Source organism: Ambystoma mexicanum, chromosome 3p (assembly GCF_040938575.1).
Source record: "Ambystoma mexicanum isolate Mex_15411 chromosome 3p, UKY_AmexF1_1, whole genome shotgun sequence".
NCBI lineage: Eukaryota > Metazoa > Chordata > Amphibia > Caudata > Ambystomatidae > Ambystoma > Ambystoma mexicanum.
In genome coordinates this window covers 521,345,954-521,362,627 of record NC_090925.1, presented here as the reverse complement: position 1 = coordinate 521,362,627, position 16,674 = coordinate 521,345,954, and the positions used below count along the sequence as shown (strand labels likewise).

The following is a 16,674-nucleotide window of genomic DNA, read 5'->3' as shown; positions in this document are numbered from 1 at the left end:
TTCTTAATACCCATCACAAGCCAGCATAATGGACACTGATCTATTCTTAATACCCATCACAAGCCAGCATAATGGACACTGATCTATTCTTAATACCCATCACAAGCCAGCATCATGGACACTGATCTATTCTTAATACCCATCACAAGCCAGCATCATGGACACTGATCTATTCTTGGTAACAATCAGGAGCCATCATCCAGCCTTCATCAGGGCAGGAAAAGTGCCAGAACAAGAAGGAGTGGAGCTCCGGCAAAGTTCATCTTGCCAGAGCGCTGCTGCAACCCCAGTTTAAGAAAACTCTGCAGGGGAGACTGAATGCACAAACAGCCAAAGTCTCACATACTGCTGAGCATCTACCCAAATTGCTATAAGTGTCTTGCAATTTTGAATTTTTTTTGTTACGGTGAGTGTTGTGACTAATTAAAGGAGCAGAGTCCAACTTCATTACTCGCTCAAAAGGGTTTCCGACTGAATTACTATCAGACATATTTAACATTTAAAGCTGTGGGAATTCTTATGTTCCCATAATACTCATTGCTTTAATGCAAATGGGTAGACTTGGGCTCTATAAAGAGATACTGTGTTGCATAACCTGGTCTGGGGCCAAGCCCCTGTGCCCCACACCCTCCCACCCATTGTCCCACCCACCCAAGGAGAAGAGGGTTCTCCCAGTAAATGTATTCCATTTCCAGCACTGGTCTTGCTTGCAAAGATCAGCTATTATCCTGAACACCGATTTGTTATTGATACCTCAATCAATTCAGTAGTGAGAGCGTCTTTAGTCCATCTCAAATATGACTGTTCTCTCGCAATAGGAGGACATTTTTTGTTTGACTTAATAAAGAATCCAAATCTTGAATGTGGGAACGTTTTGCATGTGTTGAACCATTCGTGCCTGCCTGCAGTATATGTAGCATTATTATGAAAGAGACAGGTACATTCTGGCTCAAGTATGACATGGGTTGGTGGCAATGTTACTGACATTTTTTGGTCCTCTAGTGCGGTCTATGGCCTGCCTTCTTTGCTACTGCCTTGTGTGTTGCATACTTAAGCAATACACCCCCAAGCTGGGGGGGACATTGCCGCTTCAGCTAATGCCCCGGGCCCGCGAGGGCTTTCACACAGGCCCAGGGTCATTACCTGAAGCGGTAATGCCCTCCCAGCTCGGGGTTATTGCTGCTAGTACTCTAGCCAGTTAGACCGGGGTACTAATAGTGTATTTTTTTCAGTTGCGAAACGGCTTCAGCATATCACAACTGAAAAAAAGGAATTAAAAAAGATGGGCGCCACGGAACGGGATGAAGGGACTATACGTAGTCCCTTTACCATTTCCATTGCACCCATTCAAAATGGAAAAAAAAGTAAACAAAGAAGACGGCTGTCATGGAACGCAAGAATGAACTACATGTAGTCCCTTCTCTCTTTCCATGGCAGCCATTGAAATGTGATTTTTTTTAAAAAAGAAAGATGGCCGTCAGGGAACGTGGACTCCCTTCCCAGTGTGGCCAGGACACGGCTGCGACCGGGCCAACAAAGGCTTTGTCTGGCTGGTAACGACCCCGCGAGGGCCAATCAGATTGCTTATTGCAAACTGATTGTCCCTCGCCATGTATTAATATTTAATAAGCAGCTATTTGTTGTTTAAACCCCGATTCAAATCTTTGCTTTCCTCACTTTCCCAAAACTAATCCAAGCAACCATGGCAGTAGCAGTCACCCTCCTCTGCTTTTTAAATGTACTGTAAGGAGGAGCAACTACTTACCCCTCCTTCAGTACACAGAGGTCAGATCATTTCTCGATCTTGGCCTGCAAAGTCACAATGACCCTGTATTATATGGCTCTGCTGCATCCCAGACTCCCGCTGCATTGGCATCTTCTCAATTTGCAGTGTCGACTTAGCCTTGTGGTGTATTGGTCTGGTTTTCTCGAAAGCCAGAGTGGTCTGATATAAGCCAACATCTGTGCATAGTATCACAATGCTGCTTTCGGCGCTGCTCTGCTCTGCATCTCTTTTCGGGCCACAGTGCTTAAAACACAACCCAAGCATGGATGCACGACTTAACTTCCATAAAGCACTGAAAAGTTGACATCTAACAGTCCAATCCCTGGTGCTTTGTCAAGTGCGTCTTCACGGAGGAGGCCCTAAGTCACGATAAAAAAAAGCTTAATTTCCTCCCAACATACGTGGCCTCCCCTCAGGGCAACAGGATTGGGGCAGGAATGTTGCAGGCCCTGGAGGCAGCGGCACAGGGATACAGATCTCTAAATACCACTGAATATACATGACAAGAGGCAGTACTTGGCAAGATGGCCGCCTGCTGCATACATGGCCTGCGTTGCCACAAGAAGAATTCTCCTCTGCTATGCATGCATATGGTCTTAGGTTCATTGCACCATCACATAGAAAAGCCTGTTGTCCTCTTTGTCACTACAGATCCCATTCCTACGCCGTCCCATGAATGCAGCCAGACTACAGCCTACTAACATTCGTGAATGTGCAGAGATGCACTGCCATGGCAATGAATGGTGCGGGCCATGTCCTAACAAATGCAAATTGCTGTAATAAAATTGCCAATAGCATAACATATCTTTATGCTTAGGTCACATTGCCAGTAAGGATGTAGGCGCAGATTGTCACATTTGGGCTATATTTCCATTTTGACCCTCAGTCACGCTCAATTTATCTCTGAAAACAGCATGTGAATTTTCAGGTTGGCTAATCTGGTGCCAAGATTAGGCATGACTGAACGTATGCCAATTGACCTGTGAATATTCACGGGCAACTGAGGGGGCAAGGCATCTGAAGCCTCCCTTCCTTCGCCTCTGCCATGGAACCTTTTGCCCCTCTCCCAACGCCCCAATTTTTCATAAAGGGAAATGTCCCACATGACGTACCTCACGGCAAGCTGGAAAAATGTGTTTTCTATTTCTGCTGCTCATCTGCGCAGACAGTAATTTTCAAGATTGGCAAGCCCACTCATGTTAGAAACTGAAAACTCAATTTATTTATATTTCTAACGTGAGGGAGATAGCTGAGGGACGTCGTTTCACCAAAAGGCCAGGGGTAGTGGAAGTGACATCACCTGACCCTTGACCTCTGATGACATCACCGGAAGTGATGACATTTGGCTCACCCCACCCAAGTGACATCACCAGAAGTGATGACACACAACTTTTCACCCCTTGACAAAACAGGAAGTGGCATCACATAGCATTTTTCCTCAGTACACTAAGAAAAATATGCTTGCGATATCAATGTAATATGATATACATTTCATGCAAGAATGGATCACCATATGTAGCATTAATATCAGTATGTAAAGGCCCATATGAATGTAAGCAGACGTCAGACACAACAACCTGGACTATTGTACAACATCCGAGCTAATCTGTAAACAGAGCATCCCGAAGAGGCCTAAACCCCAAAATGCAGACATTCAGTGCCTGCCAAGGGTCTGGCCACGGACTGGAAACAGCAACTGACCAACACAAGTCCAACCAGAAGAGAAGCAGAGGCTGTACCACTTAATGCTTTTTTCACTTGGACAATACGGGCAGGGCTTTTCTTGTCAATATTTGCACAGCAACCCACTCCCGCCAGTCACCCTGAGCCTGAATATCCCCTAACCAATTTCACCACAAGCGCCCCACCATCCACTGTGAATTGCTAAGGGCACTCCCTCGTTGTTGGATGCAAGATAGAGGGGAAGGATGTATTGCAAGTCACAGTAATTGCAGTTTTTTTTAATCTTAAAATGTAAACAGCAGAAAGAACCAGCTGCTCGATGACATTACCCGTTGAAAAGGCCCATTTTAATATTTTCTTTGGTCCTTTATATCTTGCTTAATGCCAGCCTCCTCCAGCTTCTAAGCACTGCAACAGGAACTGAACCCATGTTGCACTGCTTCCTCTTATTCCCAAAGCAAGTGTGTTTCCACTGAGCTATCCTTCCAAATATATATATTTTTTTCTTTGAGGAAGCAACAGATGGTTGGCGGAGGGCAACTTCATGTACATTAATTAACTCACCTTGCGTCTATCTACAGTGTGACTGTGATGCAGGTCTGGCAGATCTGGGTCAGGTCACACAGTGCCCAGGCAGGTTTGGTTGCAGAAGCCACTGGGCCACACACCCCTTTCATCACAAGCCCAGTGGCTCACTGGATGTGCAAAGCAGACAATGAGAAACATGGATGAGATTTGCGTTCATGCTGTGCTGTCACTGAGTACTGCTGGCTGCTCTTACCCTTTCCCAGCTAGCTAGACCTAGCCCTCATACTCATCCTGTTGCTACAGGACTGGGTAGGAGCTGCACAGACAGCCCCACCTCCGAACCCAAGCATTCAGGCATTCTTCACTAATGGCACTGCCAACCTGGTAGCGATGGCAGCTTCGTGGTTTTTCCTGCATCCCTGTTATTTCTCCAGCTAACAATATCTACATTCCAGGTGAAAAAAGCTACGGCACATTCAACTGCATTTACAACAGTCTTTTTCAGTTGCAACACAGATATCTGCTCTTGGCATTGCCTCTTTGTCCGGTGGCCCAAGGGCCACAAGGACAGGTCGAGGGGTAGCAGAGGGGGAGCCAGGGGTAGCATCTGCTACCTTTGGCAACCCCAATGGCATCCCTGCACCCACCCCAGGTTTTATTCTGTCATTCTTGGCTGCACGGCCCTTTGTCTTAAATCTGTCAGCACCTCTCACCCTAGCCCATGACTGGCCAATTCGAGCTTCTAGCTATGATGTAACAATAATGATAATAAAAATCATTATGAGAGTATACAGACTGGGGCTCATGACCTCTTACAATGCGTTCTGCTGAGTCGTACAGGATGACCGCTAACACAGTGGTTGCGAATCCCAGCACTGTTTGCACTGCACAGAGCTTTTAAAAATGATGGGATCCTGATCGCAACGCTGAGGCCTGCGACAGGATCCCAGATTACGTGATCCACAGTCTAAAAATTCTGGCAGTGCTCTCTGCCTGCAGATTTGGGATCCTGAATACTGACAACAGCAGAAAACAAAAAAAACATGCCAGTCTTGCAGGAAGGGAATGGCTACACTGTGAACGAGCGGCATAAATAATGTAGCAGAACTTGAGGCGGAAAGGGTAAATCAAAGGATTGTATATCTTACAAGATGCACAATGACTAGTTGCTGTTTGCGGTTAATACCCTTCTCAGGCTTTTCTGTAAGATCTCTGATGGCAAGATATGCATGCCACCAAGTAGAACACCCAAAGGAACGCACAGATACTCATCCGGTAAACATCAAACTTTCTACACATATGCTGTGCAGATAAATTGCCATCACTAACCATCGAGATGACATCAAAACTAGTGTTCTAGAAACAGTTCATATGGATTTGTTCAAAACCAAACTGAAAGCCTACCTCGTCGCCTCCGAATAACCCTCTTAACCTTCATCTCATCTGCCTGCTAGCTAACATGTTTCCCTTGCCTGTAACCTGCCTGTGTCCCTCACTTTGTCTACCTCCACTGTAGCACTTCACCCATCATGGTCACATCCTTAGTACAGCTGGCCGTACCGCCTACCTGCACTTAAAAATGTCCAATATTCATTGTTCTTCATCTATGCATGTCTACTTATGCCTCCTACAGAGCACAGCGACCCGAAGCAGGAAGTTGCACCCAATCAAGAAGCCGTGAAGCCTGTTTGCCCCCCAGCACGACAAGGTAAGTGTGCTTATGTCTCATCCCATAATGCCGCTAATCATACTTGTGCAAACCCCACCCCCAGCTCACAGTCATCCGACGACATGATGATCGCCGACTCAATGGCTGCCACACCTCTTCAGACCAGCACACACTCTACAAATCTACAGTATCCTTCCGGCTGGTAGGCTTCATGCTTCGGCCACTCTGATCCCTGCCCATGAACCCGAGCATCACATACCCTCCCCAATGGAACCTTCACCGAAGCTACTCACTCACGTGTCCACACAGAATGCACCTCAATACAGCCTAGCATGCCAACAGCTGATTGGTTCTGTGTGAGACCTCGCCACTTTGACGACCTCAATACGGGCGTCCCACCAGTCGCTTTGCACATTTCCCACACAGCACCTCACACCACCATGGGCGCTCCAAGTCCCCCTGCCACACTTCCTCGCCCAAAGAAACTAGAGATTCCTTAGGAAGCTTACCTACACACCAGCCACTGCCGCACAAACTCTCCTCACTAGGACTTGCAGGCTGGCTAGTCCTACTTAAGCCACCTGCACGGATACCCTAATAAGACACATACCACTTTGCGCCAACCCACCTTCAATAGGCCCCCCTCAAGGTATCACTATCCACACCCACAATGTGACAAACCACTGCCAAGGTCCCAGCTACCCAGCAGGCACAGCTAAAAGGTGCCCTAATTATTGCTAGGTCTGTACATGCCCATGTCCTTGACATCCAGGAACTTATTACATCTCATAGTCTGGACCTCCCAGCCCTTATGGAATCCTGGCTACATCCAGCCTCACGCCCTGCACTTTCCCTAGCCATCCCCCTAGGATTCACCATCCTAAGATCAGACAGGCAGGATGCCAGGGGAGGTGGGGCTGCACTTATCTACTGATAAACCTTAAATATCAGAGAGTGCCCATACAAACTAGAGGGTAACTGCAATCTAATCCCTCTTAAAATCACCACTTCGCACACTAGTTCCACTCTACTCAATTTAATATACCGACTGCCTGGCCCCATTGGCACCTTCAAGGATGACCGTCTACATCTCCCTAATGCCAACCTCAAACCTTCAACCAAAATGATCCTGTTAGGAGATATGAACCTGGGCTTGAATGATCCTACAGACTGTAACGCTTCTGCACTAGGGAGGGCTCTAAAGGCACTAGGTTTCACACTCTGGATAAATAGCCCAACCCATACCAAAGGCTGCACCTTGGACTGGCTGGATAACCTGAACTGTGAAGCCAGCATCACATCTATCTCCTCTTGCCCTTGGTCTGACCATTACATCATTAACTTTGACATCCCCTTAGCACGGGATGACCGCAGCGCCGGCACCCCATTACCCCCCACCTGGGCGAGAAGTTCTTGCAAAATTACAAAAGACAGCATCACACCCCTTCTCTCTAACCTCCACCCGGAAAACACCTGGCACCCTGGGCCGACAACTCAGATGCTCTAGCAGACCTATACCAAAAAACAATGGCAACAGCTGTGAATCTGGTCGCCCCTCTGGTACCTCGTAAGGCAAAAGACATGTCCCACACCAACTCCTGGTTCACAGAGCATCTCCAAAACCTAAGAGCCAAGAAGCACCAGACAGAAGCGTCCTGGTTAAAACATCCAACAGAAGCCCACAAGGTGATGTTCAAATCCACTGCCAGAACCTGCAAACTTGCTATCACCCAGGCCAAGGCCACCTCCTACAATGACAGAATTGTAAATGTGAATTCTAACACAAAGGAGCTCTTCACAATCCTTAAGGAACTTGAAGCCCCTGCAACGCCGCCACTAGACATTATCAAGGATAATACCTGGGGTGCTAACATCCAGGAAGCCTTGTTAAACAAAATCACCACCCTTCAAGCAAAAATCCTTGCCAAGCAAACCTCAATAAAAGCCTTGCCGCCCAGCTCGGCACCACCCACCTTCCAAAACTAAGCCCCCTTCCATTTCCGCCAGGTCACAGAAACGGAAGTAAGTTATATATTAAAAAACCTGAAACCATCCAGATGCAAAGGGGACACTTGCCCAGTCACGTTCATCAGAGAGTGTGTGGAACCCCTCATCCCCTTCATTACCAGTTTCATCAATGCCTCCCTTACCTCCAGTACGGTCCCCACCGGACTGAAAGAAGCTTGAGTCCTCCTCTTCCTTAACAAAACCCTCAGTAGATCTGGCCTCGCTGAGCAACTACCGACCCGTCACGACAGTCCCATTCTTGCTGAAAATTCTAGACAGGGCGGCATACTTATAAATCCAGCACTTTCTAGAATCAAATAAAATCCTAGGTCTGCGCTAATCCGGTTTTAGACCGGGTCATGGAACTGAATCAGCTTTGCTGGACCTACAAAACCAACAAGACTCTCTCAGAGACGGAAGGCAAGCCTGCTCTTCTTCTTCTGCTGGACCTTTCGGCCACCTTTGACATGGTGGACCATAACATTCTCTGCAGCCACCTCACCTCAGTGGCCAACCTCTCAGAGAAAGCCTCTGCCTGCGTGGCCTCCTTCCTGGCCAATAGATATATAAGAGTTTTTTCAGAAGTTCCCTGTTCCCCCACGTCCCCCATCTCCTGTGGAGTTCCCCATGGCTCCTGTGTCTCCCTGACACTCTAGAACACATTCACCAAACCCCTTTTCGACCTCCTGGACCCAATCAGCATCTCCTACACACACTATACCTATGACATGCAAATCATGTTACCCCTCTCTGGTAACGACTTGGAAGACTCCCATGCTTTAAACGCAATCTACGCAACAATCCAGGCTTGGATGGCAAACAGCGAACTGTGTCTAAATGACAAGAAGACTGAGATCCTATTGGTCGCCCCCTCTAGTCCGGAAAAATCTCAGCCCCCAATAAGCACATTTCAGCATTGAGAAGCTTCTCATCAGCGTCTCCTCCTCAGTAAAGACCCTTAGTGTCTACCTGGACTCATCACTCTCCCTGACATGTCAGGTCAACATCATTGCAACCTTGACTATTGCAATGCCCTTTTTGTAGGCACATCCGCTCGCAACATTCACAAATTGCAAGTGATCCAAAATTACGCCATCAGAGCAGCTCTCAACATCCCCAAAAGAGAAGAGCACATCTCTGAGGCAAGAAGAAATGCTCAGTGGCTGTCAATCAAAGAAACGATCATCTTTAAAAAACTTGCTATCACGCACAGATGCCTTAACAACCAAGCTCCATCTTACCTGTCCGAAAGCTTTGTCAAAGTGCAGTCCTCCAGACCAGTCCGGGCCTACGCTCACAGACTAGTCTTCTATCGAGCAAAAAGCAGAAGCTCTAGCTTTACTTCTGTTGCCGCCTCTCATTGGAACTCACTCCTTGTACACCTGAGGGTGGAATAATCGTACTAGGTCTTCAGAAAGGCCTTGAAAACTTGGCTCTTCATCTAATGCCTGACACACTCTTCCCTTTGCCATGAACTCCTGTCCTTCTCTTGTAGCAACAGCGCCACGATGCCCCTAGGTTTTGCGTGTTTAACAAATGTAAAAATAAATAAATGAAATAAATATTGTCCCGGCGACTGTTCCACTCCACAACCTGGTCCGAATATCCATCAACCTCACCCCATTGTAGGAAGCTCATCGCTTCCCCTCAAATCTGATTTCTTATTTATTGTACATTCTTTTGTAATCAAAAGAGCATTGTTCCTCCTGTATATAAACAAAGGGAATCTAAACTGAAAAGGGTCGCCCCTTGATTTACCTCACTAGGAGGAGGAGCACCTACTCAAGCAGGAGTTTCTACAAGAGACTCTAGAGAGAAAGAGTAAAGTCACCGAACTCTGTGCAAGCTCCCCAGTACACAGTCTCGAAGAGAGCTTAAGAGGGGCGTAAGCTCCTACTTTCACACTCAACAAATATATGAACATATAGGTATGTTAAAAAACATTGAAACCACTTTATTCATCTCTTCAAAACAATACTGGACATCAAATGAAAAACACGTGTCTAAATTAGTGCTGCTAAATTCATATGTTAAGTTAGTAACCCAATAAAGTGCAATGTGCAACAATAGATCTAAAAGGTGCAGTGAACATGAATCACATAAGACATAAATCAATCCACTTCAACACAAGAAAAGAGGGAAGGCTGTGTATCAATAGCATCCCCTTACACTCTCAATGCAAAGTCCAGCTTAATCAATTATGGCTTACAGGGTGTCATTAATTCCAACACCAAATGAGCATTATTTTCACGGTCATGGTGTCTATCCTAATTACCCCGTAGATGTCGTCATCACCTAAGGATGTATCTCAAAGAATGGATCATTCACTCATTACTATAAATAACATGTCAACACAGGTGTTTCGGCTTATAGATACCCAGGATCCACCCATCCCTAGTGTCCCCAAAGCATAATTCTGCAGCCTTCACCAGCACAGGAGGATCAATTGTGATGCACACGTTTTGAGCTGTTCTTTATTTAGGAGAGGCCCTCGATGGACAAAAGTCTTCCTTATAAAGTACTAGTGGTGCTGGCCGAGCAGAGACCATTAATTTGTCTTGAACCTCACATCATGAAGCTCACAGCTATGATGATGTCACAGCTTGAAACCTATCTTTACACATGCCCGCTATCCCAACATTTCAGCAGCCCAATTCATCAAAAGATGAATGCGGTGTGGACAAAAACCACTTCAAACGCGTAATCAAAACACGTGGGGTCCCGGCACCATTGCAAATGTTCTGAAATTACTGAAAATGGTTTGTTGAGTATGAACCCGGGAGATTACGCCCCTATTGAGATCTGCTTAGGACTACGTACTGTGGAGCTTGCACAGAGCTGGATCATTTTACTTTGCCTCTTTATCTCTAGAGTCTGCTATAAATAAATAAATACATCGTTCCAGTGGTTGACATGCTGAGTGCCTCCAGATGTTCTCCATTATATCCCAATTTCAGGCTGGGGTAGTCCAGCCCTGCAATGGAAGGAACCTGCAATAATCAGATAGTGGAAGACAGCCATGCACCCACATCTGCCTAGCAACAAGACATTGCTATGGTGGGAACTTGAATTCGGGTGAAACAGCCCCTCCTCCCCATTTCAACCAGTTCAGTGCACAAAAATCACTGACGAGGCTACCTTTGCAAAAACCACACACGTGCAAGATCTCCTATGGCCCTTTTTGATCTGAGAGAGCGACAAAGGATATTCAGCAAAATCAATGGTTCAAGCAGAAAAAAACAGCCATTTTGAGCACATGATCACTCAAAAGGCATCACTGTGACAACAATAATTGTGTACAGTACTGCACAGTTAACCATTATTTTCTTTTTTTATACTTTTTTTAGTGCAACCGGCCTGTTCAGAGTGCACAGCAATTAGTAGTAACTGAAATGGAAATGTGGGGGGGAAACAATATGACAATCTCTCCCTGCAGTGGTAACCATAGAGGCTGACTTCCCCCAAAAAGTGAGTAATGGTCCAAATGAGTAGATATGCCAGGAATTCAATTGAAGTCAATGAGGAAAAAATGCTAAGCGAAAAAAGGGTTCATAACAGAAGAGGCTCAAAAGGAACGGCATCTTTGGCCAGTACATTGCCCATTAGGAAGGGAAAAGTGGGCTTACCCAAATCAGAAGGATCAGACATGGTTATGGAGTAAAAAAGGAAGCGCGAGGAGAGGTTTTAACTGGATCAGTATCCACTGTGTATCGGAATGTGGCCTATGAAACCTGAGAGATGCCATGACCTGGTTTTCTCAAGTTCTGCAAGTGGTCACCTCTGGGCACAAACACAAAAAACACTCAAAATGAATGTCTTAACTGATTACTTTGTAAAATGTAACAATATAATCCGGTTCTGTCAAAACATCAAAGTAGATCATCATAATACATGCAGAAAAAATAAGAAGATGGCCTCCATGAGCGGTGCCACGGGTCACCCCTTCATTGGCACAGGGAAAATGGCCCAACAGGAGGTGGAAAGTCTAAAATGTATTTATATTTTAGCGAGGGGTAGCAATGGAGATTGAAGGGGTCACCCCCAAATGACTTCCCTGAGATTGCTCTCTCTAAAATTATTTAAATCTTTATATTTCAAGTAAAAAGGAGCCCGTTGGCACTAAAAAAAAGACAAGTTTTTCTGAATGATTTATTTTTCTTTTCTCCTGCATGAACAGGTCTGCTCGCTTTATGAGTAGAAATAACTTTTTTCCTAATTAGCTAGATAAAAATGGAAAAGGTACTTTCTTGTATTGTACCGACGGACATGGGCTTGCCAGCCTCGTACAGGGCACAGGGTAAGTTTTAGGGTCCTGCATGGTCACAACTTCTGTGTTGGGGCCTGATGAGTAGTAAGTCAAGAGGAACCTGAAGAGACACAGAAAGGGGTCCCCGATTCTGGAGAGTCACAAGAGAAAGGAGTGTCGAGAACTCGCACGCAGATCTATTACGGAGACTCAGGGGGTCAGAACAGGAGGGGACCCTAGGTCAAAGGTGAAAACTGATAACATTAATGAGCTGCAAGCTTCATACTAACATGCATGTTTCCTTTCATAAAAGGATTTTGCCCTCCTGACACCACGCCTCCAAATGTGATGACCCCCTGCCTTGTAAATTGTGGTAACTGCAAGGAAACGGAAATGTGCTGTTCTTCTGGCTGCATGAAAGTATGCAAAGAAATGACTAAAGGTATCGTTCCTTTCACTCCTTTTCATTCTCTGTGCTACACCAACAGTATGTATCACTGAACTCATGCTCACTATGACTGTTTGGAAAGGTGTTAATGTAAGAGTCCCATATGGCTGCAAGCAATCACCCTGTGTAGATCTAAATCCTCCATCAGCTCGTATTGCTCTAGCAACAGGTGTCCCGCATTAGGTGGGGTTGACCGCGCTTTATACCACATTTAGTGAGGAAATTGCCCTTTTCATGCTCTGGCCCTCCATGAATTTCCCTGGGAAGCTGAGGCTGCATCAGCATTTCAGTGTACAAGCACCCAAATTACATTCTTAAAGCTGAGTCCTGGGAACCAAGAGGGAACCAGGGCTGATATGTAGGCATAGGGTTGGCCAATGAGAGTCAGGCACAGGGTTCAAAACCATGCCCAATGACTTGGTAGGGCTGAGGTCAGAGTTCGTCATCCTAACTACAGTCTGTATCCTTGGCCCTGCAATCAGCAGACGGGGTAAGGGTGCAAAACTCAGGATACATGAGCTGGTGCAGAGCAAAGAACAGATGGGTGAGCCTCGCTCCAGGATTCGGAACATAGATTGAGGTGCAAGGCTTGAAAGTAAGATACAGTTCAGTGCTACTATGGTCATCGTTAAAGTGCAAGGAGTTAGACACATGGCAGAGCTAAGGTAACCGGGCACAGGTGACAGAATCTGGATGTATGCCAGCTGCTACAGCTGGCATACAGTTGCTTTCTCATTGGGACCCCTGCTCCCGCTTTCCCACTTTCACACCCGCCGGCCTCTCTTGGCCCTGCGCCCTCACCTACCAATGAGGCAAAAAATCGAGGGGTCATCTTCGACTCCACTCTCTCCTTCTCTTCTCACATATCAGACATCTCCAAAAAGTCCCACTACCAACTTCACCTCCTCAGAGTTATTCTACCTTTACTCACTTTCCCCCAGAGGCTCACCACCTCGAGAGCCCTGGTTGTCTCTAGGATGGACTATTGCAACAGCCTCTTTCTCAATCTTCCTACTTCTACCCTCCATCCTCTACAACTCATCCAGAACAGAACAGCAAGACTTATCCTTGGCCTCAACCCCAGGGACCGCATCTCTCCAGCACTTAAATCCCTCCACTGTCTCCCCGTGGCTGCAAGGATCAAGTTCAAGACCCTCTGCAAAATGCACAAGGCTTTCTGGGGCCAGGGCTTGTACTATCGACAACACTCTCTTCCTAAATACTCTCCCTCTCCAGTCCTCTGCTCGTCCTCCTAAAACTCTCTGCAGATGAGCCGCTTTCACAAACAGAGATTTGAGGGTAGATCTCTATCCTCTGCAGGTGCCTTCCTCTGGAACCACCTCCCTGCCTCGCTCTGTCTTGAGCTGGAGCACCTTAAGGTACGGAAATTCCTCAAGACCTTCCTCTTCTGTTCCTCCTTCTCTCTCCTTCTCCCCTGCTAACCGCTGTTCTTTTTCTCCCCTTATCCTCCCTAACTCTGTTCAGTTTTTGCTCACTGGTTGCCTAGTTCACCTCCAGAGCCTGACAGGTCCCAGGCTCCCCGCCAATATTTTGCACTTGCCTCCTAGCCACAGCACTATGTTCAGCATTACTGCCCTTTCAGCTTACGTTCCATGAGCAGGGTAACCTCTCTGCACTTAACGCAGGGCCCTGCTGGACTGGACTCGTTTACTCCCCTTCATCCCCCTTCCTCGCACCTCTGTCTGTACGCATGCATAACCTAAATGTACTAGGACTAGTTAGTGCGTCTGTCCTGTTACTCCCCCCCACACTTTTTGTCCCCCCTCCCTAGCTTGGTCGCAACTGTAACACTTCATGCACTTGCACTAGGTGAAATGCCGTCAGGCCTAGTATGCTAGTTTTTCTGTTAGATCATTGGGAAACTTCAAGGCCTAAGAATGATTACTGTATTCTATTGTTCCCTTCCCGCCTTGAAGCGCTTTGAAGCACTCCACCTGTGTATAAGTGCTATAAAAAAAACAATTTCAGGAGGTTCAGATGCGTTTTAAACAGAAAGCCATTGATTTTACTGACACATGTGCCTCGTCTTTGAGGAAATCAGTGAAGGTCTCCCCATCTACAGTGTTAATCAGTGAAGGAGGATCCAAAGGAGAGAGCTACAATTCTAAAGTGTGTCCAGGAAAGGACACCTGCCCAGAAGGAATGACAAAGGCTCTGGCTGGGATTCAGGGACAAACAGTTGAATTTAATATGGTTTCTGTATGAATTGGGAGAATTCGACCCATAGATAAGTGCAATGAAAACCAATCTTAATGAGACATGCTACAGCAAGATTCCTGTGGGTGGCATCACTTCAGCTTGTGTGGCGCTGGATGCTGGACCAGACTTGTAATGTTTGCTGCGCAGGACAGTAGTGTTTTCCTATCTTTATACATATTCAATACAAAGATTCAACAGAAAGCAAAACCCTCAGTGAGTTGGGACCCATTTCACTAAGAGTTCCACCTTATTGGGAACCACATATTATGCATTTCGTAGAGATGCCCAATTCAAATGGTTGCCCCCGTTATGTGCCTTCAAATATATGGTGGGATTAAGCCTACTATGGGATGGGCAATTTATTTCTGGATAATGCACGCCTCCAAGTTAATGCCTTTGGGGAAGGGCATTACCCTGAGCGATTATGACCCATTCCCCAGTCTACAAGGCCTTAGGCACTTTGTGGTAGAATACAATACTGAATGCTCCATCCGTGGTTAGCCTGCTGTTGGAGTGGAAATCTTGGGAATGAGGCCAATAACAATGATTAGCACTCTGTCGTCCATTCCAGCCAATCAGTGTGCTAGGGACATAGAATATATTCGTCAGGTATCATTTCTGCATACCATACGTGGATGCCCGTCCAATCCCATCCTTGATTACAAGGACATTCTGCATTTTTTATGTTGTCTCCCAGATCCCACTTTGTGGTCCTTGAAAATTGCTGTGGGTTGACTTCCCATGCTGGGAGACAAGTCAGCAAGACAACCCTTAAACGTCCAATCCAGCTGTAGCATTTGGATAGAAGCAACTCGGGCAATGCCCAGATACGGTGGCCAACTTAACAAAATGGTTTCCCAGGACTCTTTAGATCCGGTAGTGCATCAGATGCAGTTTGCGACATGCGCGGTTCCAGCCGGCATCATTCCTGCATACCTTTTCCTCCACCCCATACACTTTTATGGTAACTTAAATCGCAAAAGGCCTTTTAACACAAGCACAGCACAAACAAAGATTACATGGCTGTCATGCATAATTGCAGACGAATTGCAAACGGCCTGGCTCTTTTCCCACTTTTTCACAGAAGGTTTGCTGCATAAAGCACCATTTAAAACCATTATTTTTGGGGTCCGTCTCCTAGACTATGCTCAGTCACTCTGGAATATTTGTGGGCAATATTTACACCCCCTTTCCCCCCAACTAAAAAGAATTCACCAGCCTCCACTGGATTCATGTGGTATTTGCAATGGCTGGGCAGCGTGGGGGGGTCTCTTTCAGGTGGATTACAGTACTAGATCCTGTGTGTTTGATTTAACCTCTGTCAATGGTTCCCTTGTTATATGGGTACAAAATGCATATATAAAACTATTTATATTTTGAGCCTCTGTGGGGTGGGAGGGGAGGTTATTCTTTCCTAGAGAAGTCTGGATTTAATAAGCTTTTCACTTAAGGAGAATGTTTACGGGTGAGGCCTAATGTCTTGAAGTATTTCAATTGCATTTAACTTTAAATCCAATGCATCAAAAAGTACAAATCAACATTTAACGGCAAAGTAGAGAATGGCGTCAGCTCAAGGTTTGGGGATGCCCACACAGAGCCCTTTCAGATATGCATGGCCGCAGATGGCGAGTCCGACTGGCTTTACACTGATGCTTGTGGTCATTCATTGGCCATTGCCCATTACTGCATAGCAATGGTCACGTGTATGCAGCGTCAAGTACGGAGCACGTCTCCAGCATCATCGCTCACATGCACAACCCACGGATGCACAGAACTTTAGTTAACTCCCCTCTTCACACTTGCACTCACGCCGGATTCTTTTGAGCGAGTATAACCCGCCACAGGCTGGGGGACACGAGGAACCGGACACCTGCCCCCTGCTCCACACTGGACCAGTCACTGCACGCACCACGCGCCTCAGGACCTACCTCGGTGCAACCCAGCTTCAGCCACACGTTTCTAAGGCCAGTTGGGCACAAACAGAAAATGTGCATCCAGTGCACTATTTAATAACCAACCAGGCTGTGGTCTACTGGATACCTGATCTCTGCAGCGACTGCTCTTTCAGGCATAGATGCAGCACTGCC

The 16,674-nt window shown here is 46.4% G+C and overlaps 1 protein-coding gene across 6 annotated transcripts in view; it reads left to right on the top strand.

Annotated features, from left to right (window-relative positions):
* Nucleotides 1-16,674, top strand: part of LOC138580567 (WAP four-disulfide core domain protein 3-like) — a 96,559-nt gene that overhangs the window by 41,243 nt on the left and 38,642 nt on the right. For 4 of the 6 annotated variants that reach the window (XM_069651214.1, XM_069651213.1, XM_069651210.1 and 1 more), the window contains exons 5-6: nt 5,631-5,705; nt 12,233-12,361. In XM_069651214.1, the coding sequence (XP_069507315.1) occupies nt 5,631-5,705; nt 12,233-12,361 (204 nt within the window). The remainder of the gene's footprint in view (nt 1-5,630; nt 5,706-12,232; nt 12,362-16,674) is intronic. The other 2 variants (XM_069651215.1, XM_069651212.1) reach the window with 1 other exon arrangement.